General features: G+C 38.8%; 2 protein-coding genes across 2 annotated transcripts; one reads left to right on the top strand and one right to left on the bottom strand.

The window, feature by feature from the left end:
• The first annotated feature begins 8,735 nt into the window (after positions 1 to 8,735).
• On the top strand, positions 8,736 to 9,901 carry LOC115968660 (transcription factor MYB44-like). The gene has a single exon (XM_031088118.1). It carries the CDS (start codon positions 8,844 to 8,846, stop codon positions 9,732 to 9,734), a length of 891 nt encoding a protein of 296 aa, XP_030943978.1. The 5' UTR covers positions 8,736 to 8,843; the 3' UTR covers positions 9,735 to 9,901.
• A 10,178-nt stretch (positions 9,902 to 20,079) lies between these two features.
• LOC115966749 lies at positions 20,080 to 21,141 on the bottom strand. The gene has a single exon (XM_031085916.1). It carries the CDS (start codon positions 21,139 to 21,141, stop codon positions 20,080 to 20,082), a length of 1,062 nt encoding a protein of 353 aa, XP_030941776.1.
• Between the last annotated feature and the right edge of the window lie 4,714 nt (positions 21,142 to 25,855).

Here is a 25,855-nt window from a genome sequence, read left to right as displayed (position 1 = left end):
CTCAATTCTTAGAGTTCAACTTGAAGCAATTTGGATAGGTATACCAGCATGTACAACGGTAGAAAAAGTAAGTACCTTAATTAAGGGGTACTTTCCTTCCTAAAGATGGGTTACAAGAGACAAACAAATTTTTAGGATCAAAGGACTTAGATAGAAGATGAAGCGATAGAAGATCCTACCTCAATGTACCCTAAGCCAATTCTATCAAAATTCAGCTTATGTGAACTAAACACATGATCAAGCTAAATGTTTTACAATCTCTCTAATTTTAGTTATAAACTGACCTAGTTCACTCTCTAGTCCTTTCACCTTTCCACAACCGAGGGATACTTTTTTTTTTTTGCTTAAAATTATTTCACAAGTGAGGCATAATTAGTCTTATAACTTTTTAATGGGTAATCTAGATACTCTCTTGCAGTTCAAACACTCCTTAAAAAAAAAAAAAAAAAAAAAAATTGTAGGCAGTTTGTAAGTTGTCATCCTCTCCAAGTTCTATTCAAAATCATTCTTTTATACTTTAAAATGTTTTTAAAAAGGTCTTTACTATTATCAAATGGTTGGAAAAGGTTGGTGTAACAATCGAAATTGATGAAATTAAGGTCACTTTGAAATAAATTTAAAGGTTGAGAAACAAGTACGTAGACAATTTAACTCAAAAATATTCCTATCATTTTGGACCATAACTTTAGTCGGATTCAGGAAAAGCACCATGTGCTGAGCATAAAAGTGGTCATAGAAGATTAAATTATTTCATTTAGCATCATCACAAAATATATTAATATTAATTAATAACCTCGACATGCAACACAGAATATTATTAATCTCGTGATTTGTGTATTTCATATGCCTCAAATTGCTTGTAATTATTGTGATACCAAATGTGTGTCATACTATCTATAGGTCCTATCGCCTTTGTTGATCAGAGAGGCATTACATATTTATTGCATGTATAGATATGATGTAACATTGTGCTCATAAATCATAATAATGTGTGGTTTCTTAAGTGTGACCATGAATTAAGAACGAGGAAAATATAAAACAATTTTTTTTTTTCATATATAATCATATAAACGAGTATATAATTAAGTATTTTAAGGACGTCCCAAAATCAAGTGCAATCTAAGATTATCCTCTACATCATTGGTTTTTTTTTTTTTTTTTTTTGTGCTAATTCCTCTGCATCATTGTTTATTTACTATAATCAGATCATGTGTATTTCATAATCACACATGCATTTTTAATCACATCAACATAAATTTGTTTAGATCCACCTTATAAATTTAATTATTTATTGGTGAGTGAACCCTCTTTTCTGTTTACAAAAGTATATATAAAAAAAAAGTAATGCTTTTATCTCTTTAGTTTTAGTATTTTTTTTTTCCATTAAGAAATGTAAACGAGAAGAACTTTTAAATCTCTTTCATTTCTATATATTTTTGTGATCAATATATCTTCTGAGATCTTGATCAAGCAATCATCAAACTTTTACCTGCCTACCTTGATGACATTAATATATACAATAATTGGAACTATTTAACTAATTAATAGCTCTCAAGCTTTAGGCATTATATACACAATTTTGGATGTAATGAAGGCAGCAACATGTGCATTGCCTAGGGAAAGCAAAGTTTAATTTTATTATCCAACTAGTAGTTGATGCTCTACATATGATCAATATTGAACTCACAAACGAAACATCCTCGATCTTTCTCAACCACGTGAAAATCATCTTTATAATACTATGTTTATTGCAAACCCAGAATCCAAAATCACATTCTATATTTCTATATAATAATTTGACAATAACCTAAATGCACCAGCATGTTTTTGCTGAAAGATAGGATTGTTTCACTAAAATTTGTCCTCTATTTTAAGGACATTTGGTTCAGCAAGTTTCAACGTTCACTCATTTTTTTTCTCATCTTAGCATTAAAATAGAATTAAAACCCCAACATTTGATTGAGTCCCACTTATTAATTCTCTGAGTTTTGTATGTATATATATTTATATAGTTTGATTCTTCCTCACCATGCGTAATGAAGGCTGCAACATGTGCTGTACCTAGGGAAAGCAATGTACATTATTAAATTGTGTGACAATAAATTGGCAAAGAGAAACATCCTTTCTTATTCTTTAATCTCTATACCACGTGTAAATTGTATATGTAGTTATTTGTTTATACATTATACCATCTTTCAATCTATTCCACTTTTGGAATGAGATAGAGCTAACATATACTAGTGTGGTTATTATCAAAATAGGGTTTTAATAAAATTAATAACTCATATGTGGAGGAGGATATATATCCTGTGTTATTGATAAGGAGAGAGTGAGCTTTTCTTTCTATTTTTATTTTTTCTCTAAAGATTGGAACACTAAAATGTGGAGTAAGGAGTAAAAGAGAAAAAAGTGGAGAAATTAAGAGAATATTTGACTAATAAAAATAGTTAATTAGTGCTAATATAGTGATATCTCTTTTTAGCTAAATGTAGTCAACCTTTTTATTTAATTTATTAATTTTGGAAGATTCACAAAACAAAATCTTAATCTTGTTGTACAATTTAATAGGCATAACAAAAAAAATTATGATACAAAATTCTTAATGAAAATAGTTATTACATTTGCTTTATTGCTACATGTTGTGACTTGTGAGGAATGCACAACCTTCTTAACAACCTGCTTGTAATTTATGAAAATAAAAACACTTCATAATTTGTGTATATATTAGTAAGTGTTTTCTTCCTCTTTCCATAATAACAGTAATTAATATATAGCTAATCTATCAAAAATATGAAGCCAATCTAGGGCATGCATATATCCATCCATTGATCCATATATAAGAGCTTCACCAATTGGATGATTCAATGTATACATGTGCATGCTTCTTTAAAAACCATAATTCACCATCATTTTGAGCTCATAATAGTCAATCTATTCTCTAGCTGGATATTGGTGGTGTGAAATTCTATATTTGACTTAATCATATTCTTGTATCTTTTTCTTCAGTTAAAAGGAAGAGGTTTGAATTTTGAGTCATGATAATAAGTGTCAGATTGTGGAGATTTTTAGGAGTTAAATATTATTTATCATTTGAAAGGGAAAAAAAAAAAATCAATGGTTATAAAAGTTCCCACTACAAAAAAATCGTCCTGTATGTTTTTATCTCATGCACACGTAAAAAAAATGGAAGGATGTTGAAATATAGACTTACAAAGAATTATTATTATTATTATTATGAGAATCGACTTACAAAGAATTATAATAAGGAGATTACAATTGCTAATTGGTCTTGATATTATCATATAATAGTTGACTCCATTCGTGCTATAACAAAAGATATATACGTACCTTAACATATCATTGTCATTTGATAATTAAAATAAAAAATAAATAAATAAAAAAAAAAAAAAAAAAAAAAAAAACAGCAATAACGAAAACCATGGCCGGGCTTGTTTTAGTTTCTATTCTTAAATATGCAGAAGCAGAAAACAATGCAAAAATGCTCCATTGAATATCTTTAAAAATTGTTCGAGGAGAATTATAGATTCTTGAAAATTAACCACCTGTTTTCAGAGATGATGTTTTCTAAAACTTTTATTATTATTATTTTATGTAGGAACAAAACAAAACAGATTCTTTGAAAGTTTATGAATTTTTGTTTGAAAAACTTTTTTAAAAGTTATGCTCAGAAAAATAATACTAAACCAGCTGCCCTAGGCTATAATGTTGTAAAAAAGATATATATAGTACATATGATTTTTAGCCATCTACGTTCTAAATGTTATTTTATATTTGTTGAAATTCAATTGAGAAAAGAGAGTTGGCTAAGAGATAAGAGCCAAAAGGTACGAGGGATATAAGTATTTGTAAAACTGACCATTACATATATTATTGCCTCACTCGAGAACTCAATTGAGTTGAGTCTCGTTGCATAGGGTATTGTATGCTCAACCAGTCAGCTTATTTGTTATTGTAACTTGTAACTTAATCCATTAGATTAGTAGTAAACAGTCCAAGTCTAGCGCATTAATAAAGCACAAACCCCTCAAAAGGGGGTTGGCAACTTCGCATTTATTGTGTCTTTCCAGATGTAAACACTTGATTTAGCTTGTGTTTTGCTTAACTTATTTGACTTTTGTGATTAGGTAGAGATTTTTAAAAGCTCACTCTTGTTCTCTCTAAATACAGCTGTACTTTTGACTCAGCTTATTCATTAAGCTAAATAATAAGTCAATAAACAGCCTATACCAAACTCAAACTTAATCAGCAAAGTCTAGAATATAATCTAGGGAAGACCAAATTCTTTATAAAAACAACGTTTAAGATACATGAATTAGATAAGGGAGAACACTAGTGCATCTTGCCCAAATGCAATATTTATAGAACCAACCTCTGATAATGAATTGTAAAATAAGATATATCAAACATATAAAGTTAAACTTGCTTTATATTCTAAGCCCAAAAAAAAAAAAAAACTTGTTTTATATAAACTTTGTGAGTATGCCTTACGTTAGTGGAAATTAATACAATTAGATAAAATCCAATAAAGTAAAGACAAAATTCATTTATGACTAAGGATGAAAAAGATGTTTGCTATCAAATTTTATCTTTTGGATTGTGATGAACTTTTGTCATATACAAAACAATATTATTAGCCAAGAAGTTCAATACTTGAATTATTTTGAAGAGCTCTATATTCCACCATTAAGGGAAGAATTGTATGTTGAAGAAAATATTTTTCTTGAAGATTATGTAGAAGTCAAAAAAGACAATATAAAAGTTTGTGAGGAGGTTCATGAAGATCTCATTATTGAAGAAGATCCTAAAATGAAGATTGTGGAGGAGATTATTGAAGATCCTATTATAGAGAAAGATCTTGAAGTCGATATGGCAGAAACCATTAAAGAATAAATAGAAGAGGAAATTGTCAAGGACCTCGATGAACTCAAATTAGATGATTGTCAATCTCGTGATTCTAATATTTTAGTTGTAGGGCGATACACCATACTCTGTTAATTTTATTGGGGTAGATAGATTTGTTACGATCATTGACTCTTATTTGGTAAATAATATTGTCAATCGCATGAAAACCACAAAAAAAAAAAAAAAAAAAAAATTCAAGTTGATTTGTTTGCTCAATCAATGACTTTCAACATTGGCAAGGAGACAAATAAGACGAAGTTTTCAAAGTACTTGTTTGGCATGGAAGATTTCTTATCTTAACTATCAACTCGAGGACACGTTATTTTCACGTGGGGATATCTGATGTAGGATGAAATTTACAATTTAATTTGTGTAATTTGTTAATTTTGATATTTTTAATGTAAACTTCGTTATTTTAGGTTTAGAGCATTTATTTGCTTTTTTTAGGTGCTTCTAATACTTTTTAGGTCAAATTTGGTTCATATTATGGTTAGGCATTAATTAGAATTTATTATATGTAATATATTTTATTGTCTGATAAGTTTTACAGAGCCTTTGAATAGGCCTCCAAGTCATATTCAACAATTATTCAGTCAATGGAATTCTTACTTTTGTTTCTCTATCTTCTAGTGGATTTCATATTATCTCTTATTGTGGATTCGATGTTATTTGAAGTAGATGTGTTCTGTTTCTTATCATTTTCGTACCCTTGCATCAACCTTGGCCAAATTTTGATAGAACACATTTTTTCCATTTAAGGAAATATTAGAGGTTATTTGAAATAGACATATTCTGTTTCTTGTTGCTTTCGCATTCCACATCAAACAACCTTCGTAAAATTTTGATAGAACACGTTTTTTTCCATTTAAGGAAACATCGAAGGTTATTTGAAATAGACCTATTTTGTTTATTGTTGCTTCCACATCCCACATTAGCAATCTTGGTCAAATTTTGATAAAACATGTTGATGATGCCATGCCGAAAAATCAATAGTAAGCTACACGGTTTGCACATGCTCGAAACAACACCTGCACAACACAAAAAGAGAAAACCTCACAGAGAACACCGGTGTGGTGCCGGTCAAATACCCTCCGAATGCCAAGTTAGAATTTCTTACAACTCTAGAGTGTCAGAACGAGTTAATTATGCGTACCTTGGTTAGTGAGAGTATTGAGGTTTTTATAGTAGAAAAAGGTTGACCTCTCTTTCCTTGGCTTAGAAGTCTTTTCCATATAAGAATCCTCATGAGCATATTTTTCGGAATTCTTTCCTTGTAGGAGTCTCTTTTGTTCAACATTAGGTGTGGGGCACAAGAAATTTCCTTATACTTATGCGAGGAGACCAAGTTTGGGTTATGTTAGAACCGTCAGTCTAGTTCCTCCCTTCATCATGGCGACGTCAGCTTTCAATCCCCGTCATAAGTTAATCCCATAAGCTTTGTAGACTTATAGTTTGTCATGTGTTGATAAACAGGCTGACGGGTTGATTCGAGGCATCATTTTACGCCTTGCCATAAGTAAATCCCAATATTACAAAATTATCCTTATCACATATTTTTCCATTTAAAAAAACATCGAAAGTTATTTAAAATAGACGTGTTCTGTCTATTGTTGCTCCCACATCCTACATTAATAACCTTTGGTCAAATTCGGATAAAACACGTTTTTTCCATTTAAGGAAACGAAAGGGCTTTGAGTCAAATTCTGTTAACTTTTTTTAACCAATGAGAGCAGAGTATGGACACATCGACAACTGGGGCATTAGGTGGGTTGGAAAACCAATCCATAACCCGATACCACTACTTCCCATCAAAAAAAAAAACCCGATAACTTATCCAATCTAGTCAAGTCAGTTAATACAATCAACAAATAACTAACGTCTTAACGTCCAAATTCAAATTTAAAATCAAACTCCGAAATTAAGGAAAGTCGTGGTGGAGTTGCTTTTGTTATTACTGGTACGATCAACTTGCCTTTTTTTTTTTTAGTTTCCCTCAAAAAAAAAAAAAAAAATTGCCCTTTTTATTTTTTTATTAAGTTTTTTTTGGGTAAGAACTTGCTCTTTTTATTACCTCAGCGTTTTTGGCTTTCTCCTTTGTTTACCACTAGATTATTTTATTTATTTATTTAAATAAAATAAATAACAATTAAGAATTAAGACTAGATATTTTTAATATCAACAAGGAACTCAAATTTTAGGTAACCATTTGTACTTATATTAATACAAAAAATCTTATCATTTTTTTTTTCAAAATTATAGACATGAACTATTATAATTGGTATGTAATAGTAATCATGTAAATCACCGGCACATATAAAAGTAAGAGAAATGATATGTCTATAATATTTTTACTACAGTTTTACAACAAATCACATTTTTGTAACTTATCTGGCACCTTATGGTTCTCTTAAAAAAAAATAGCACATCATAGTATTTTCAACAAAGATGTATAGGATTCAACTCCCCTTGTCCCAACTATTGAATTTTTATTTTTAAAAAGTTTGGTATCTTTTATAAAGAAAATCTAATTTAAGATTTTCCTCCAATATTTGTTGTAACAATTGAATTACAAAAAAAAAAAAAAAAAATTACTACATTGATAAGCTATAAACAAATTATGAAAAATAGTTAGGTAAAAGTAAAATTATATTTTTAAACTCTATTATTTATTATTTTTGGTTAAAAACTCTACAACTTAGATCTTAGAATTTTAATGGTAACAAATTAATTATTGGTGTTTTCAAAAAGTAATAAATTATATTCAATTTTCAAAAAAAAAAAAAAATATATATATATATATATATATTCACTCATTTAAGTGGAATGTCATTGTTTTGTGTGAAGTTTGTTAAAGAATTTAATTTTTATAACTTTTTGTATCCTCAATGTTTAATTTATTACCATTTTTAAGAAAAAAAATAAGTATTACTTACTAAACTATAAATTTTAATTTATTACTATTTAAAACTTCAAAAATAAATTTCTCATTTTTGAAATAATATGAGTTAATTTATTAACATTTAAAATAAAAACTGTCAGTTATAATTATTAAATTTAAAAAATTCAAATACTATGTATGTTTCAGCATGTACAGTGTTAGTAGTGTCACAGTTTTGGTAGTTCAAAATTAGGGGATGTGTACCGGCTGGTGTCGGTGGACAAGGCCGTTGGAGTGGCCTCCGTGCGCCAGTATTACAGGCTGTACTGACAGCTTGTCAGTAATGATCCGCTCTCCAATTCCGCGACCGTTCTTGTCGTTTTCTCCATGTCATCACTTCCGTGCGCCCCAAAAAACCTCAAAAAGACAAAATATCCTCAAAAATTTAAAAAAAAAAAACAAAAACAAAAATCTCTTACTTATTAGTAATGCTCTCCAGCCTGGCTCAGTCAAACTTATCCTCAATGAAATTCCCTTCCTTTTTCAAAAACCCTTCTCCCCCAAATTTCTCGCGATATTTTAAACCTTTCCAGAACCTCCTTGGTCCTGTCCTTTGGCCTTGAACTTCAAGTAACTTCCATAACTGTCCGAGTCAAATTAGGAAACCCCCAACACGCTCTAGAGGAAATTCCCCAAAATATCGCCGATAATTTCGTTAGAGGATTCTCTCAAATCCACCTGCTTACGTGGCAAACGCCGCGTGGTAGTTTAAAACAGCTGTATACTCATCATTCAACCGGTTACGCATTAGTACCGGTTTCAATAACGCCTATTACCTGTCTCAGTTAACCGGCTCTATCAGTTACCTAACCCCCTCCCTTTATATACCTCTATTCCCCTCTCTCTCTTTTCAATAACAAATCAAATTCTCTCTCTCTCTAAAAATCAAAATTCTCAGTCTCTTCTCTCTCTCTCTCTCTCTCTCTCTCAGAGTCTCAAAATCAAAATTTATTTTTGTGAATTAGGGTTAGGGTTTTTTGTGATGGAAGCGACGCAGAGAGATTTGGATCGGGTCAAGGGGCCGTGGAGCCCCGAGGAGGATGAGATGTTGAGGAAATTGGTGCAGAAGCACGGTGCTCGTAACTGGTCGGTGATAAGCAAGGCCATTTCCGGTCGGTCCGGGAAGTCCTGCCGGCTGCGGTGGTGTAATCAGCTGTCGCCAGAGGTGGAGCACCGCGCTTTCTCGGCGGAGGAGGACAACCTCATCGTTCAGGCTCACGCTAAGTACGGTAACAAGTGGGCCACCATAGCTAGACTCCTCAATGGCCGTACGGACAACGCGATCAAGAACCACTGGAACTCCACGCTAAAGCGGAAGTTCTCGTCGATGAGCGACGACACCACCACCACCACAACGACCACCGCCGACGAGTCACTGAATCGGCCGCGGAAGAAATCGAATCCGGATTCGGGCTCGGGTCTGTGTTGCAGTCCTAGTAGTCCTTCCGGATCCGATGTGAGCGATTCGGGTCACCCGGCGATCTCTACCGAGCAAGTGACTCGACCTGTAGCGAGAACTAGCGCGATCTTTATTATGCCTTCCCATCAGGACGAGTCACCACCACCACCACCACCGAGTCAGAACAATATCAACATCAACATCAACAAAAACAATGAGCCGTCTACTCTGTTAACTCTAGGTCTGCCAGGGACTAGTACTACTACAACTACTACTGAGTCGCAAACCGAGTTAACTAGTTGTGACTCGGCGCCGACTCTGCGAGTCTTTGATGATAATGATAATAATAATAATAAATCACCACCGCCTTTGAAGAAGAATAGTGATCTTGTTTCAGCAGAGTTGTTGGCAGTGATGCAAGACATGATCAAGATTGAAATCAAGAATTACATGGCGGCGTTGCTCGGGAGTTAATTAAAACGGAGCGTTTTTGGTTTTGACCTTTGAAAAAAGAAAAAGAAAAATTGGATTTAGGAATAGTAGGCAAAACTGAAAGAAACAACTTTTGTTTCTTTCTTTTTTTTTCTTTTAAATTTTATTTTGTCTTGTTATATTTTCGAAGGAAAATAATTTTGAGGCTTCTGTACAAAAAAAAAAAAAAAATTAGAAGAGAAGGAAAGAATTATATTTGAATTTTTGAATTGGAGAAAGAATTTCTTAAAATTAGTTGTTTAGTTTATTGATTTATTTTTTGCATTTGATTATAGTTTTTTTTTTTTTTTTTTTTTTTTTTTTTTTTTTTTTTTTTTAAGCAGATGGTTTACTATTTACAAAATATGTATCTTTTAAATACTAGGTTTAGTTAATAGTTAGGGTACTTAAGGAGTCCTCGTACAGTACGGTTGTACTAAAATTATGTAAGTTTTTTTTTGACCTTGTTGACTTGAGAGCTTACAGTGCAAATGACTTTTTTTGTCCTTTTCCAGATCATACACAAATTTTATTTTATTTTATTTTTGCCTTATTTTAAATTTTAAAATAAAGATATTTAAAAAAAAAAAAAAAAATCTCAGTTTTAAGAATATTATAGTGTTTGTTTCATTATAAAATTTGGTCAAATTGAAAAAACCCATTGACCATAAAAATCGTTTTACCAACAAAAATTTTGTAAAACATTTTATAGAGTCACTATGTGACTCCCCTCTCTCTCATTTTGGCAATTGTCCAAATGTTAATCTAGTGATTGGTTGGCATTGATTTTGGTGTTTTTTTTTTTTTTTTTTTTTCAGTTGAAAATTTTATGTTGCATCCACCAAACATCAAAAAATGTTTCATTGTAAAATGTTTTCGGCAAAACAATTAGATTGTTGTGGGAAGAGAAATTTGCATCTTGGTTCTCTTTATAAATGAGAACAAGCAATACTCTTGAATTATAAGTTTCTTGATAGTTTACGGCTTACAAATGCTATCTAGGCAATAAAATTTTTGCCTCACTATCCAATTAATTTATTTAGTAAGATTGTTGTATATGGTTCGTCCAGTTCAGTTAAATTGGAATTCTTTATTTTTTATTTCACATAAGGAACAATTCTAAAAAAGATTCCTATATGATATTCATTCTTATCGGACTAAGCAATTTACGCATATATCCAAAATCAAGATAGAATTGAAGAAAGATAAGTGCAAGAATGCTCCTTATCGGGCTAAGCCATTTATGCTTATGTCCAAGATCAAGATAGAATTGAAGAAAGATGAGTGCAAGAATTCTCCTTATCGGGCTAAGCAATTTATGCTTATATCCAAGATCAAGATAGAATTGAACAAAGATGAATGCAAGAATGCCCCTTATCGGGCTAAGCAATTTACACTTATGTCCAAGAGCACGATAGAATTGAAGAAAAAGGAATGCCAAACTTTTTCATGTTTAGGATTTTAGTTGTTTGGGAGAGTTTGTTTTTATTGGTTTGTTGGGCCTAAGAAAATAAGTTACAAATACTTAGAGAAGTAAGATTGGATCAATTTTATGCGATTTTATAATTTTTCAAAATTTGAACTGAACTTATTAATCAACACGAATGCCAAAGGAAAACATGGAAGGGGTTTTTGACACAGGAAAAATGAGTCAACCTAAAATTCAACTCATTCAAAATAGTTAGTAAGAATTTGACCCATTGATCCAATGAGCTAACACGTCAAAACAACATGATACAAATGAAGAGTATTAAATCACCATGTTGATGTGGATCAGTGGATCATCCAATTCATAAACATGTAAATTTATGAGCTTAGGCCAAATCTTGTTTAGTCCAACTAAAAATATAGTTTTTTTTTTAAATAAAATAAAATAGGCATATAATGTGCATACACATTATGAAAAAAAAAAGCGTGTACACATTTTACGCCCTTTTTATATATATATATATATATATATATATATTATATTGTTTGATTATTTCCTTCACCATCTCTTCTTCTTCTTTTTCTTCTTATTTTGTATTTTTTAGGAGTCATGGACCCCAACAACACAACCAAAACATAACATTCAACTAATTTAATGATAGATATTATAAATATATTTCTGATTGACACATTTATTTAATATTTTTTAATATTATTGCATTAACATGTAAAAATAAACTATTAAGTGAATATGTCCCAGGTTTGTATCATATATATATATATATATATATAGTGTTCATGTATCATATGGTATGTGATATGATACGTGTAAGGGCGGATTTTGGAGCCCAGGCCCAGTGAGCAGGCGATTCTGGCCCAAAAGACCCTCAACAATGAATTTATAGAGAGTGGGTCGAAGAACTAGGTCAAGACAGAGTGCACGTAATTGTTAGCAAGCCATGCAACCATTTAAACGTGGGAACGTTTTATCAAGCCCCCTGGGATAACAGTTCATGGAACAACAACTTAGACTTTTCTTACAGACTTCTCTCTTTTTCTCTCTCTCTCTCTTTTCCTTACTTTTCACTCCCCAGCCTTCCTCCCCCTGATCATGGGGGTTTTCTTCTCTTATATAGCATCCTTCGAATGATAATGGCCCTACACTTGTTGATTATCTGGGCCTTTACTTGAGTGCCTGTCCCATAGGACATCATCCTCCTTTTCTGTGAGTTGCACTGGCCAAGATAATACTGTTCTCCTGTCCCCTCCACATTAATGCGGTTGGAAAAGTAGCTTCTTTGCATTTAATGCGGCAGTTGTGGTTGCCCCCCTGTGCGTCCAGCATTTTCCTTCGATTTGGGACGATTTCCCACTATGTGAAGGGTGTGCGTTGGATTCCCATTTGATGCGTCCGAGGAGGCATTCCTCATCGGACGCCTCTTAAACAGGCCCGGCCCGGCCCAACAGGGTTGGGCTGGAAGTCCTCTGGCCATGCCCTCACTTCTTGTCATGGTTGGGCCCCGCATGGGTGCCAAGGCCCTTTGTTGACTGATGAACTTTACCCCCACAATAGCCCCTCAAAATTCCGACTCTTTCTTCTTGATCCGAGGAGGAAAGGTAGGATTTTGATACCCACTGGATAGCTTGTTGGGGATCCCTGCTTTGCACGTGCGGAGGCGTGCCCTTACGTGCCTTATTAATGCTGCAGGCATTTATTGACCCTGGGGGAAGTAACTGCAGCTTTTGGAGTTTTACGCTTTCTCAATCCAACGGTTGGAGACCGGATCAACGGTGGACAACATTTCATTTGCTCTAGGCGGGAATGTGTCTGTCCAACTTCCTCTGAGTATATAAGGTTTTGGAAGGCGTTCCTTCCTCGCTTTTGACGAACACTCCAGTATTCAGAACACCTTAGAGCCTTCTCCTTCAGCGCGTTCTTACCTTCGCCGCCGTTCTCTTGAAGATTCCGTCGAGCGCCTTACCCGTAAGTGCACGCTTCTCCTTCGTTACTCTTCATTAGACAGACTGCCTTCACGTTGTCTAGGATTAGAGGGGATGGGTAGGCTTGAAAAAATGGTAAACACTCCGGCCGGTATGGCGGGCTTCAGGGCGAAGTATCGTATTCCACCGGAGGTAGGTTTAGAGTATTACCACCAGGAGGAAATTTTTTTCAAGAGAAGAACGGGGGAAGTCGCAATTCCAATGATAGCCTTCGTGGAAGGAGGAATGACGATTCCAATGGGGAGAATAACTAGGGACTACCTACGTTGTCATAGGTTGGCCCCACACCAATGCACCGCGAACCTGTTCCGGATCCTGGGGTGCGCCGACGCCTTAAACGACCAGATGAACCTCGGCCTTTCATGGCACGACGTGATTGATCTTTATGAATGCGATAAGCTCGGCGACTCATATTACCTAAAGTCCAGGACTGACGAAGTGAGGTTGATATCCTGTCTTCCCAAGTCCAGCAAAGGCTTGAAGGATGACCATCTGATCGTCTCCGGACCATGGCATGACGGCCTTCATTGTCCGACTAGGGCAGGAGAGCCAGGTGGGGTGTCATAGAATTAGATTCCGTGGGGAGGACCTTAGTTTCGAGCTCTCCCCCCTTTTTGTTTTTCTTTTTTTCTTTTCCTTTTTAAACCTGTTGGTTTGGTTGCATGCCTCCTCGGACTAACACAAACCCTTTAACGGCCTTTGCAGACAAGGAGCGAACATCCCCTCGGCTGAGCTTGGTCAACGTCCCGACTCTAAATTTCCTCCTGCGATCTGAGATTTTCGTGAGTGAGGACAGACAACTACGGTCGGCTCCTCTGATTTTGGACTACGTTCCTCTCACTCGATCCTTGGTGGACCCCGGCCAAGCTATAAGGGCTGGCAGTCCTCTATTGGCACGTATTGACGTATCCATATCGGGGTTCCTCGCTTCAACAGACTTACCTCCTGTTCAGCTGCCTCCCCAACGTGCCTTTCCCCCAGTGGTTATCCCGGAAGAGGAAGCTGGTTCTTCGCATTCATCCTTGGAAGAACAAATAGACCAGTTCCACTTTCCCAAGGAAGGAGAGGTGTCAGCCAGGGTAGTAGAGCTCTCAGACTTCGACGCCGATCTAGACCGTGCTTCATGGGCTCTTGATACTGGTCTAGTCATCGCACAAGTTGACACCAGTGAAGAAGTTGAAGAAGAAGGAATGGACTTGAAGCCGAGGACAGGCCTCAAGGGCCTTCTATCCAACAGGAGCAAAGGGCAGTCCTCTAAGGATGTTTCGAAGGAACAAGCTGCCACTAAGGCTCCCGCTCCTCCTCTCCCTCCCCCCTCGTCGAATGCGCCGCTGCAGCTTATGCCTAACTTACGGCGAAAAAGGCAGATAGAAGAAACGGAGGAGGGAGAGATTGGCCGTGAGAAGGCCAGACCTCAGAAGAAGGGTAAGGAAACGATAGAGCCCCGAGATAAGAGGACTAGGTCCACTGATACCCGAGACGAGGCAGCCACTCGTAGGGAACAACGAATATGGTCGCCTCGGATCGAATTGGACGGCGCCCCGATCCCTTGGGATGATATCCTATGGGAATTCCAACGAGAGCAGGCATCATACCTGGCCGAGACCCTGCAGCAACCTCTTCTCTTGCCTCGTGATATGGAGGGGCTCAGAAAGACTCGTCAGCCAGAACTTTTCATTTCCTTGAAGAGGGACATGGCCATGGTAAGTGGAATGTTCTATCTCGTCCCTATATTGCGCACCCTATTATTGTCATGTTTTAACAGGGTTTTATTTACTTCCGAGCGCAGGTAACTCAACAGATTTTTGTTGCGGAGGAGTGGGCCAAGAAGGCTCGCGAGGACTTGCATAGGGAGGCTCAGTCCCGCTATGCCGCCGAGAAGGCTGCTGGTGATCTCAAGCAGGATTTTGAGCGCCAGGATAAAGAAATAAAGGAGGTGAAGAAGGCTCATGCGAGCGCGGAGGCCGGCCTTAAGAATGCCGAAAAACAAGCTGATGAACTGCGTATAAACCTCCGCCAATTTGAGGAGAAACTTACGGCGGAGCAGCAGGCGGTCTCCACGCTCAAGGCTGAGCTTGCAAGGACCAAGGAGGAGGCCCGCCTGGCCAGGGAAGCTGCTGAGAAGGCTGTGGCGGCCTCCTATGAGCGTGGAGTTCATGATACTGAGGCTAGGCTGGCCAAGGAGGTAGCCATCGTCTGCAGGGAATACATCACCACGTCTTGGGGTATAGCCCTGGATCGGGCAGCTATCCCAGCGGATTCTGATCTCAGGAAGGCTGAGAACATCTTCTTCCTAGAGGAGGTACGTGAAATTCCCGACCAGGATGTCTCCAAAGAGCCTCTTCCAACAGACTCCTTTATTCTCGAAGCTGGGGGCGATGAGCAGGCCGCGCAGGACAAGCCACCTGAGGACAGCCTTTCCATCAACGAGATCGTCGCACAGGCCAAGGAGGTTGCCCCGGTGACCCAAGCAGCTGATGGTCAGCCCACTCCTGCTCAGGGCTCTTAGGAGACTAGTGTAGGATTTATTTGCCTCATTTTTGTATTTTGTTTTGTTTTGCCTCACCAGTGTTTGTAAACAGAACTGCTTTTAGATTTTAATGACAAAGGTTATTTTCTTTCAAATATTATTGTCTACCCCTTTCTTTTTATCATGAATGGATGTCTATTTCTTCACTAACTGTTGATAACTGAGCGTAAGTGAATGAATACGTGAATAGAACGATAGTTAATAATTAGGCGCACTAGCTGCGAACCTTATTTTTTCAAGTCCCTGGTCCGAGGAGCCAGGCAGGACTTGGGTTCTGTTTAACACTTAGTTGGAATTGTTTCGTGGTTAATTTCCCCCAAGTCTGTGGCCGAGGAGCCAGGCAGGACTTGGGTTCTGTTTAACACTTAGTTGGAATTGCTTCGTGGTTAATTTCTCCCAAGTCTGTGGCCGAGGAGCCAGGTAGGACTTGGGTTCTGTTTAACACTTAGTTGGAATTGCTTCGTGGTTAATTTCCCCCAAGTCTGTGGTCCGAGGAGCCAGGCAGGACTTGGGTTCTGTTTAACACTTAGTTGGAATTGTTTCGTGGTTAATTTCCCCCAAGTCTGTGGTCCGAGGAGCCAGGCAGGACTTGGGTTCTGTTTAACACTTAGTTGGAATTGTTTCGTGGTTAATTTCCCCCAAGTCTGTGGTCCGAGGAGCCAGACAGGACTTGGGTTCTGTTTAACACTTAGTTGGAATTGCTTCGTGGTTAATTTCCCCCAAGTCTATGGTCCGAGGAGCCAGGCAGGACTTTGGTTCTGTTTAACACTTAGTTGGAATTGTTTCGTGGTTAATTTCCCTTAAGTCTGTGGTCCGAGGAGCCAGGCAGGACTTGGGTTCTGTTTAACACTTAGTTGGAATTGCTTCGTGGTTAATTTCCACCAAGTCTGTGGTTCGAGGAGTCAGACAGGACTTGGGTTCTGTTTAACACTTAGTTGGAATTGCTTCGTGGTTAATTTCCCCCAAGGCTGTGGTCCGAGGAGCCAGGCAGGACTTGGGTTCTGTTTAACACTTAAATCAAGTAACTGCATAGCAATACGGCACCAAAGATTACATCTTTCATTAATAACAGTACCTTTTCAGGTTGTTTACATTCCAAGGGCGTGGAACTACACGTTCATCCAAGTCTTCTAAAAAGTAGGCTCCTACGCCAGCTACGGAAGTGATACGGTACGGTCCCTCCCAGTTTAGTTCGAACTTTCCCCATGCGGGGTTCCTCGCAGTGCCCAAGACTTTCCTCAGTACTAGATCCCCAGGCGTCAATGGCCTGGACTTCACCTTGGCGTCGTAACCTTGCTTGAGTTTCTGCTGATAGTTAGCTAGGTGGACCATCGCGCCCTCCCTTCTTTCGTCGATGAGGTCAAGGCTCTTTTCTAGAAATTTGTCATTGGTAGCGGGACAAAAGGTGGTGGTCCTCTGGGTTGGGAAGTTCACCTCCAGTGGAATGACAGCCTCGGCCCCATAGGTCATTGAAAAAGGGGTTTCCCCTGTGGACCTACGAGGCGTGGTGCGGTATGTCCATAAGACATGGGCTAACTCCTCTACCCATCTTCCTTTTGCGTCACCTAGTCTCTTTTTCAGTCCGTTCATTATGGTCTTGTTGACGGCTTCTGCTTGGCCATTACTCTGGGGGTAAGCTGGCGTGGAATACCGGTTAACAATTCCCAGCTCGCTGCAGTACCTTCTGAAGGCTTTGCTATCAAACTGGAGCCCGTTGTCCGACACCAGGGTGTGCGGGGTGCCAAACCTAGTGACTATATTCTTCCAGAGAAACTTCTTGACATCGACGTCTCTAATGTTTGCCAGCGCCTCAGTCTCTACCCATTTGGTGAAGTAGTCGGTGCCGACGAGAAGAAATCTTCTATTCCCTGTTGCCTTATGGAAAGGACCAAGTATATCTAGACCCCATTGTGCAAATGGCCAGGGACTGGACATTGGGTTTAGCTCTCCACCGGGCTGGTGTATGCTCGGAGTGAATCTCTGGCATTGGTCGCACTTCTTCACATAATCCAGGGCTTCCTTATGCATGCTCGGCCACCAATAACCCAGCGTTAAGGCTCTGTGGGACAGAGACCTGCCCCCCGTGTGACTTCCGCAAATTCCTTCATGTAACTCCTCCAGGATGAGTTCTGCAGCCTCTGGGTGCACACATAGCAAATACGGCCCCGAAAACGAGCATCTGTAAAACTTGGAGTCCTCCGATAACCAGAATCGAGTAGCCTTTCTCCTGATTTTGCCAGCCTCAACCTTATCGTCTGGCAAGGTGTCATGCTTTAAGTACAGAACGATAGGGTCCATCCAGCTCGGTCCTGCCTTGATGTTATGTATTCCCATCCCATTGGCCCTTTCTGTTGATGGACGGAGGACCTCTTCTACCAGAATGACTCGAGGTAGGGGTTGAGCCGAAGAGGTAGCCAACGTCGCAAGAGAATCAGCATGAGTGTTCCCACTTCTGGGTACGTGCGTCAGGCGGAAGTGATGAAATTGGGTCTGCAGGTGCTTAACCCGAACTAGATACTCTTGCATTCTTTCGTCCTTTGCTTCCATGTCCCCATTTATCTGCCCCACAATAAGTCTTGAATCCGAGAACATGTCTACGGATTTTCCCCCTAACTTCCGAATCATTCCCATTCCTTCCAATAGCGCCTCATATTCGGCTTCGTTATTCGTGGCTGAAAACCCGAGTCTCAATGACTTCTCTATGGTTATTCCTTCAGGTGAGAACAGGATAAGTCCTAATCCTGAGCCCCTTTGGTTCGCTGCATCATCGACATGCGCTTTCCACCAGGTGTTTTCATGCTGGGTGACCGTGCTGATCATCTTCTCATCAGCCCCTAGAGGTCCCGCCACGTTTTGTTCCTCTAGCGTGGGCTCCACAAACTCTGCTATTAGGTTGGCAAGGACCTGACCCTTTACAGCAGTACGAGGCATGTACCTAATATCGAAAGCACCCAAGATCGTTCCCCACTTTGCAATTCTGCTTGTGTAATCGGCGCTGCGTAGGACAGATTTTATGGGGAGTTGTGTCAGCACCACCATAGTGTGCACTTGAAAGTAGTGTGGAAGCTTTTGCGTGGCCTGCACGACAGCCAAGATGGCCTTCTCGTGGGGAAGATAACGTGTTTCTGCCTCCTGCAGTGATTTACTAACGTAATAGACTGGTCGCTGTGTGCCGTTGTCTTCTCGGATTAGCACCAAGCTCACCGCATGCGAGGCTACTGCAATGTAGGCAAACAGAACCTCGTCGGCATTTGGACTGGACATAATTGGTGGTCGGGCGAGGTACTCCTTTAATTGTTGGAAAGCTACAGCACAGTCTTCATTCCACTCAAATCCTTTCCACTTGTGTAATAGGAGAAAGAATGGCTTGCATCTATCTGCTGAGCGCGAGATAAAACGGTTTAAAGCTGCTATCATCCCAGTAAGCTTCTGGACCTCTTTAGTGTTCCGAGGAGGCTGCAAGTTATGGATGGCTCTTATTTGGTCGGGGTTAGCCTCAATGCCTCTGTGGGTCACCATATAGCCCAAGAATTTTCCAGATCCCACTCCAAACGAACATTTGGTTGCGTTCAGCCGTAGTTTGTACTTTCTTAGTATTTGAAAAACGTTGCCAAGGTCGTCAATATGGTTGGGAGCCAACTTACTTTTAACCATCATGTCGTCTATGTACACTTCAATGTTTTTACCCATCTGCTGTTCAAACATCTTGGTCATCATCTTTTGATAGGTTGACCCGGCATTTTTTAGACCGAAGGGTATCACTTTATAATGATAATTCCCAACTGGGGTGACAAAAGCAGTCTTCTCCTGGTCTTCGGCGGCCAAGGGTATCTGGTGGTAGCCCTGAAAAGCGTCTAGAAAGCTCATTCTGGGATGTCCGACAGTTGAATCTACCAACCGGTCTATCCGGGGCATAGGGAAGGGATCCTTTGGGCACGCCTTGTTTAGGTTGGTGAAGTCTACGCAGACTCGCCATTTTCCGCTCTTCTTCTTTACCACCACCGTGTTGGCTAACCACTCGGGATAGAAGACCTCTTTGATAGCCCCTGCCTTCTTCAGTCTTGCGACCTCTTCTATCACGGCGTCGGTATGTTCTTTCGACGGTTGTCGAGGAGCTTGCCTCTTAGGTGTTACGGCTGGGTTCACATTAAGGCGGTGGCAGATGAAATCTGGGTCGACCCCGGGGGCCTCATAGGAGTCCCAAGCAAACACGTCTAAATTCTGTCGGAGGAAGGCAGTCAGCGCTGACTTCTCTTGGGGCGGCAATTCCGAGCCAATTTGAAAAAACCTCTCACGGTCAGATCCGACAAGTACTTTCTCCAACTCCTCACAGTTCACCTCCATGGCTAGTCCTCCACTGCCCGCAGTTGGGACTGTAGCCAGTAATTGCTATAAGCCGCTCTCGGCCGGTGTGGAAGTTATGCGATCCTGTTGCCGCAAGATTGCCGACACCATGCATTGCCTAGCAACTCCCTGGTTCCCTATTATCTCTTTGATCTGACCTCCTGACGGATATTTCACCTTTTGGTGCAAGGTTGACGACACAGCCCCTAGAGTATAAAGCCATGGCCGGGCCACGATGGCTGTGTAAGGGGAGTAGGCATCTACGACAATGAAGTTCACTTCTACCACCTCTGAGTCTGTTTGCACAGGCAACCTAATCATGCCTCTCGGGATGACGACCTTTCCTTCAAAGCTAACCAGGGGGGAATCGTAGGGCATCAGGTCTTCCTGCTTCAAGTTCAATCCCTTATACAAATCAGGGTACATTATCTCCACCGCGCTGCCTTGATCAACTAACACCCTTTTGACGTCATAACCTCCTATCCTGAGCGTCACGACCAAGGCATCATCGTGGGGTTGGATTGTTCCTTGTTTGTCTTCCTCCGTGAACCCGATTAATGGCGTGGCACTCATTCTAGTCCTCTTGGGTTCCCTGTCATCTGGCTTAGTCGGGAAACTGCTCACTGACATTACCCTGAATGGGACAGAGCCCGTCCTCCCAGGAGCGGCGAGAATGACATTAATTGTGCCAATGGGTGGCCTCAATGCACTTTGTCTGGTTTCATTGTTTGATGGTTCTTGCCATCCTTTAGAGCGATGCAGCAGATGTCTCAGCTTCCCTTCTCGGACGAGCAGGTCTAAATAGTTCTTCAGGTTCCTGCAATCATCAGTAGTGTGACCGGGCTCCTGGTGGTATGCGCAATACAGGTTCTGATTACGCTTCAAAGGGTCGCCAGACATCTTGTTCGGCCACTGAAAGAAAGGCTCATACTTCACCTTCTCCAGGATTTTGTGAAGAGGTTCTCGGAACACAGCATGGACTGCCTGAACCCCAGTAGATCCGGACTGCTCTACATAGTCCTTTCTCGGCTTGTTACTGTTGTTAAATCGTTCCGACTTGAAGTCCCTCCTCTCCTGAGGGACGACCTTCGCCTTACCCTTCCCCATCTGCTGGTCCTCCTCGACCCTTTTGTACTTGTCAATTCGGTCCATGAGTTGGCGCACGCTGGTGACTGGCTTTCCAGTGAGGGACTTTCTTAAGCCGTGTTCAGTCGGCAAGCCCCTTTTGAATGTACTGATGGCGACGTCATCATATTTCCCTTCGATTTCGATTTCGTTATACATTTCCCAGTATCTATCCGAGTAGGCCTTCAGCGTCTCTCCTTCCTGCATGGACAAGGATAGGAGGGAATCGAGGGGCTGAGGGACTCTAGTACTGGTGATGAAACGGGAACCGAAAGCCTGCGTCAGCTGTTTAAAGGAATCTATGGAATTCGGCTGGAGGGAATCGAACCATCTCATCGCCATGGGTCCCAAGCTAGATGGGAATATCCTACACATTAACGCCTCAACCCTGGTGTGGACGGCCATCCTCTGATTAAATTGGCTCACATGCTCCACTGGGTCGGTCCGACCATTGTATATAGCGAACGTTGGTTGATGGAACCGCCGAGGAAGCGCTGCCCTCTCTATCCTACGGGTAAATGGCGACTGGGAGATGCGATCCAGTGCCTTACTCATGGCATCGTTGGCCAGGCCTTGGTAAGATGGGCTCTGGTGGCTGCGTTTACGAGGTCTCTCTTCCTCGTAGGAAAAGGTCTCGCTCGGGGGGGTTCTTGATCTTCGCCGATATTCATTATCCTCGTCACTGCTAGAGCCCGAGGAGGGTAAAGGACATTTCCGCTGTGCTCGGCGCAGCTTTTTCTTCAAGTCATCAATCTCTTTTCGTAAAGCCTTTCGATCGTTTTTCTCATGGGATGCATGATCCTTCCCCTTTGAACGGCTTTTACTCGTATGAGAGGCGTTCACGCTTCCCTCTCGTTGGTTATCTTGGTCGTTCCCTCGTTCGACATTTAAAAAATTGTCCTGTCGTTGAGAATTTGCACGTCCGGTTTGGCGCGGGCCTGATCCTTCCATTTCTTACTGTTGACTTGTCGAGACACTAATTCTTCCCACAGACGGCGCCAATTGTAAGGGCGGATTTTGGAGCCCAGGCCCAGTGAGCAGGCGATTCTGGCCCAAAAGACCCTCAACAATGAATTTATAGAGAGTGGGTCGAAAAACTAGGTCAAGACAGAGTGCACGTAATTGTTAGCAAGCCATGCAATCATTTAAACGTGGGAACGTTTTATCAAGCCCCCTGGGATAACAGTTCATGGAACAACAACTTAGGCTTTTCTTACAGACTTCTCTCTTTTTCTCTCTCTCTCTTTTCCTTACTTTTCGCTCCCCAGCCTTCCTCCCCCTAATCATGGGGGTTTTCTTCTCTTATATAGCATCCTTCGAATGATAATGGCCCTACACTTGTTGATCATCTGGGCCTTTACTTGAGTGCCTGTCCCATAAGACATCATCCTCCTTTTCTGTGAGTTGCACTGGCCAAGATAATACTGTTCTCCTGTCCTCTCCACATTAATGCGGCTGGAAAAGTAGCTTCCTTGCATTTAATGCGGCAGTTGTGGTTGCTCCCCTGTGCGTCCAGCATTTTCCTTCGATTTGGGACGATTTCCCACTATGTGAAGGGTGTGCGTTGGATTCCCATTTGATGCGTCTGAGGAGGCATTCCTTCTCGGACGCCTCTTAAACAGGCCCGGCCCGGCCCAACAGGGTTGGGCTGGAAGTCTTCTGGCCATGCCCTCACTTCTTGTCATGGTTGGACCCCACATGGGTGCCAAGGCCCTTTGTTGACTGATGAACTTTACCCCCACAATACGAAACACTATACACCATTCTTTTATTTTATTTTTTTTAAAAAAACCTTATTTAATTAATGACTTAACCATAAATGTTCTGATGCATATGTTAAAAGGAGAGATCATAAAAGATGTGAGATGATCTCACTCATCAATGTGTGATTATCCCGTTTGTAACCTAAAAGTTAGGTTCACTAGCCAAGCATGAGGTCAAATGCTCAAATTGGGTTAACATTGCTAATCACTTGACTCCTCTGGCTTGTTTTCTTTTATCTTTTTTAAATATTTTTCTTGAATTTTTTCCTTTCCTTTTTTTTATATGTTTTAATATATAGAAATCAACCATTATTTATATATTTCAAATGACAAGTTTTAGGAATCTTAAAGTATTAACTTCAAGAAATTATTCAATATATTAGGATGATCACATAAAAAATGTTTAGTAGTCCTCCCTCACAATAATATATGTATATGTGTATATAAATACTATGTGTCTGCATGAATGAGTATTTGATCCATAATCGAAACCCTAGTTTTTTATTCGATGAGATTTGAATTGTCCTGGGGAGCTTTTCTGACAACCAATGTTCCAATCTAATAAGGTTCTCAGATAAATTTGTTTCCTACTAAGAAATGTTAGATCCTTTCACTTTTGTTCACCTCTAATGCAAAACTTGGTTCCACAAGAGGAAAATGCACTAAAATTTCGTATAAAAATTTGTTGACTTTTGTATTATATTTGATAGATTTTGCAATGCTTTTATACACTCCTCTATACGATTACTTTTAAGACCGTTAATTTCTTCATTGCCATGGCTGTCCACATCAAGTTCTTTGATTGTTACTTGTCAAATCAATTGTGAAAGGATTCATTGTAAGAGTTTTACAGTGTTTATTTCATTATAAAATTTGGTCACATCTATAAATAACCATTGACTATAAAAATCAGTAAAAAGTTTTACAACAAAACTTTGTAAAACATTTTACAGAGTCACAATGTCACATAGCGACTCTCCTCCCTCTCATTTGGTGATTGGGCCACCGATCTTGATGGTTTGACCATCAATTTAGTGACTAGGAGGCACCGATTTTGGTGTTTTTTTTAGTTGAAAATTTTATGTCGCATGCACCAAACACCTAAAATTGTTACATTGTAAAATGTTTTCAGCAAAACAATAAGGGTGTCGTGAGGAGGGAAATTTGCATCTTGATTCTTCTTATAAATGAGAACAAGCAATACCCTTGAAATATAAGTTTCTTAACAGTTTACAGCTAACAAATGATATCTAGGCAATAAAATTTTTACCTCACTATCCAATTAATTTATTTAGTAAGATTGTTGTATATGGTTCATCCAGTTTAGTTAGGTTGGAATTCTTTATTTTTTATTTCACATAAGGAACAATTCTAAAAAATAGTTATCTGGGAGCATTCATCCTTATCGGGCTAAGCAATTTATACTTATGTCCAAGAACAAGATTAGAATTGAAGAAAAAGGAATGCGAAACTTTTTCATGTTTAGGATTTTGGTTGTTTGCAAGAGTTTGTTTGTATTAGTTTATTGGACTTATAAAAATAAGTCACAAATACTTAGAGAAGTAAGTTTGGATCAATTTTATGTGATCTTATAATTTTTCAAAATTTGAACTGAACTTATTAATCTACACACGCGGGAGGGATTTTCTATCCAAGAAAAATGAGTAAACCTAAAATTCAACTCAGGCAAAATAGTTTGTAAGAGTTTGACCAGTTGTTCCAATGAGCTAACATGTCGAAACAACATGATACATATGAAGAATATCAAATCACCATGTCGATGTGGATCATCTAATTCATAGACATGTAAATTTTTGAGCTTAAGCTATATCTTGTTTAGTCCAATAACTAAAGATATAGTTTTTTTTTTTTATTATATATAAATAATATAGGCATATAATGTGCATACACATAATAATAAAAAGGTGTATACACATTCTATGCCTTTTTTTTTTATAATGGTGTTTTGTCTTAATTCTCTTCATCTTTTTATTTTATTTTATTTTTTTTCATATTGTTTGATCATTTTCGTCATCATCTCCTCCTTCTTCTTCTTCTCCTTCTTCTCCTTCTCCTTCTCCTTCTCCATCTTCTTCTTTTTTCTTTTTAGGAGTCTTGGACCTTAACAACACAACCAAAACATAACGTTTTAGCGTAACTAATTTAATGATATATATATTATAAATATATTTATAATTGACACATTTATTTAAAATTTTGAAAATTATTGCATAAATATGTAAAAATAAATTATTAAATGAATATGTCCCAAGTTTGTATCATATGGTACATGATATGATATGATACACCATTCACAATTTTTTTAATAAAAAAAAACTTTTTAATTAATGACTTAACCATAAATGCTCTGATGCATATGTTAAAAGGAGAGATCATAAAAGATGTGGGATGATCCCACTCATCAATATGTGATTATCACGTTTGTAGTGTAAGAGTTAGGTTCACCAGCCGAGCATGAGGTCAAATGCTCAAATTGGGTTAACATCGTTAATCACTTATGGCCTCTTTGACTTGTTTTATTTTTATTTTTAATTTTTTTATAAAATATTTTGCTTGAATTCTTTCCTTTCCTTTTTATTTATGTTTAATATATAGAACCCGACTACTCTTGATATCTTTCAAATGACAAGTTTTAGGAATCTTAGAGTATTAACTTGAAGAAATTATTCAACATATCAGGATGATCACATCAACAATGTTTAGTGGTCCTCCCACACAAAATATATGTGTATGTATATATAAATACTGTGTGTTTGCATGAATGAGTAATTGATCCACAATTGGAACCCTAGATTTTTTCTCTGATGAGATTTGAATTGTTCTAGGGAGCTTTTCTAGCAACTTATGTTTGAATCTCTGATAAGGTTCTCTTGATAAATTTGTTTCCTACCAAGAAATGTTACATCCTTTCG

The sequence above is a fragment of the Quercus lobata genome, chromosome 11 (genome assembly GCF_001633185.2).
Source record: "Quercus lobata isolate SW786 chromosome 11, ValleyOak3.0 Primary Assembly, whole genome shotgun sequence".
Taxonomy (NCBI): domain Eukaryota; kingdom Viridiplantae; phylum Streptophyta; class Magnoliopsida; order Fagales; family Fagaceae; genus Quercus; species Quercus lobata.
Note: the sequence above shows the minus strand (reverse complement) of the source record. Positions and strands in the feature narration are given on the sequence as shown.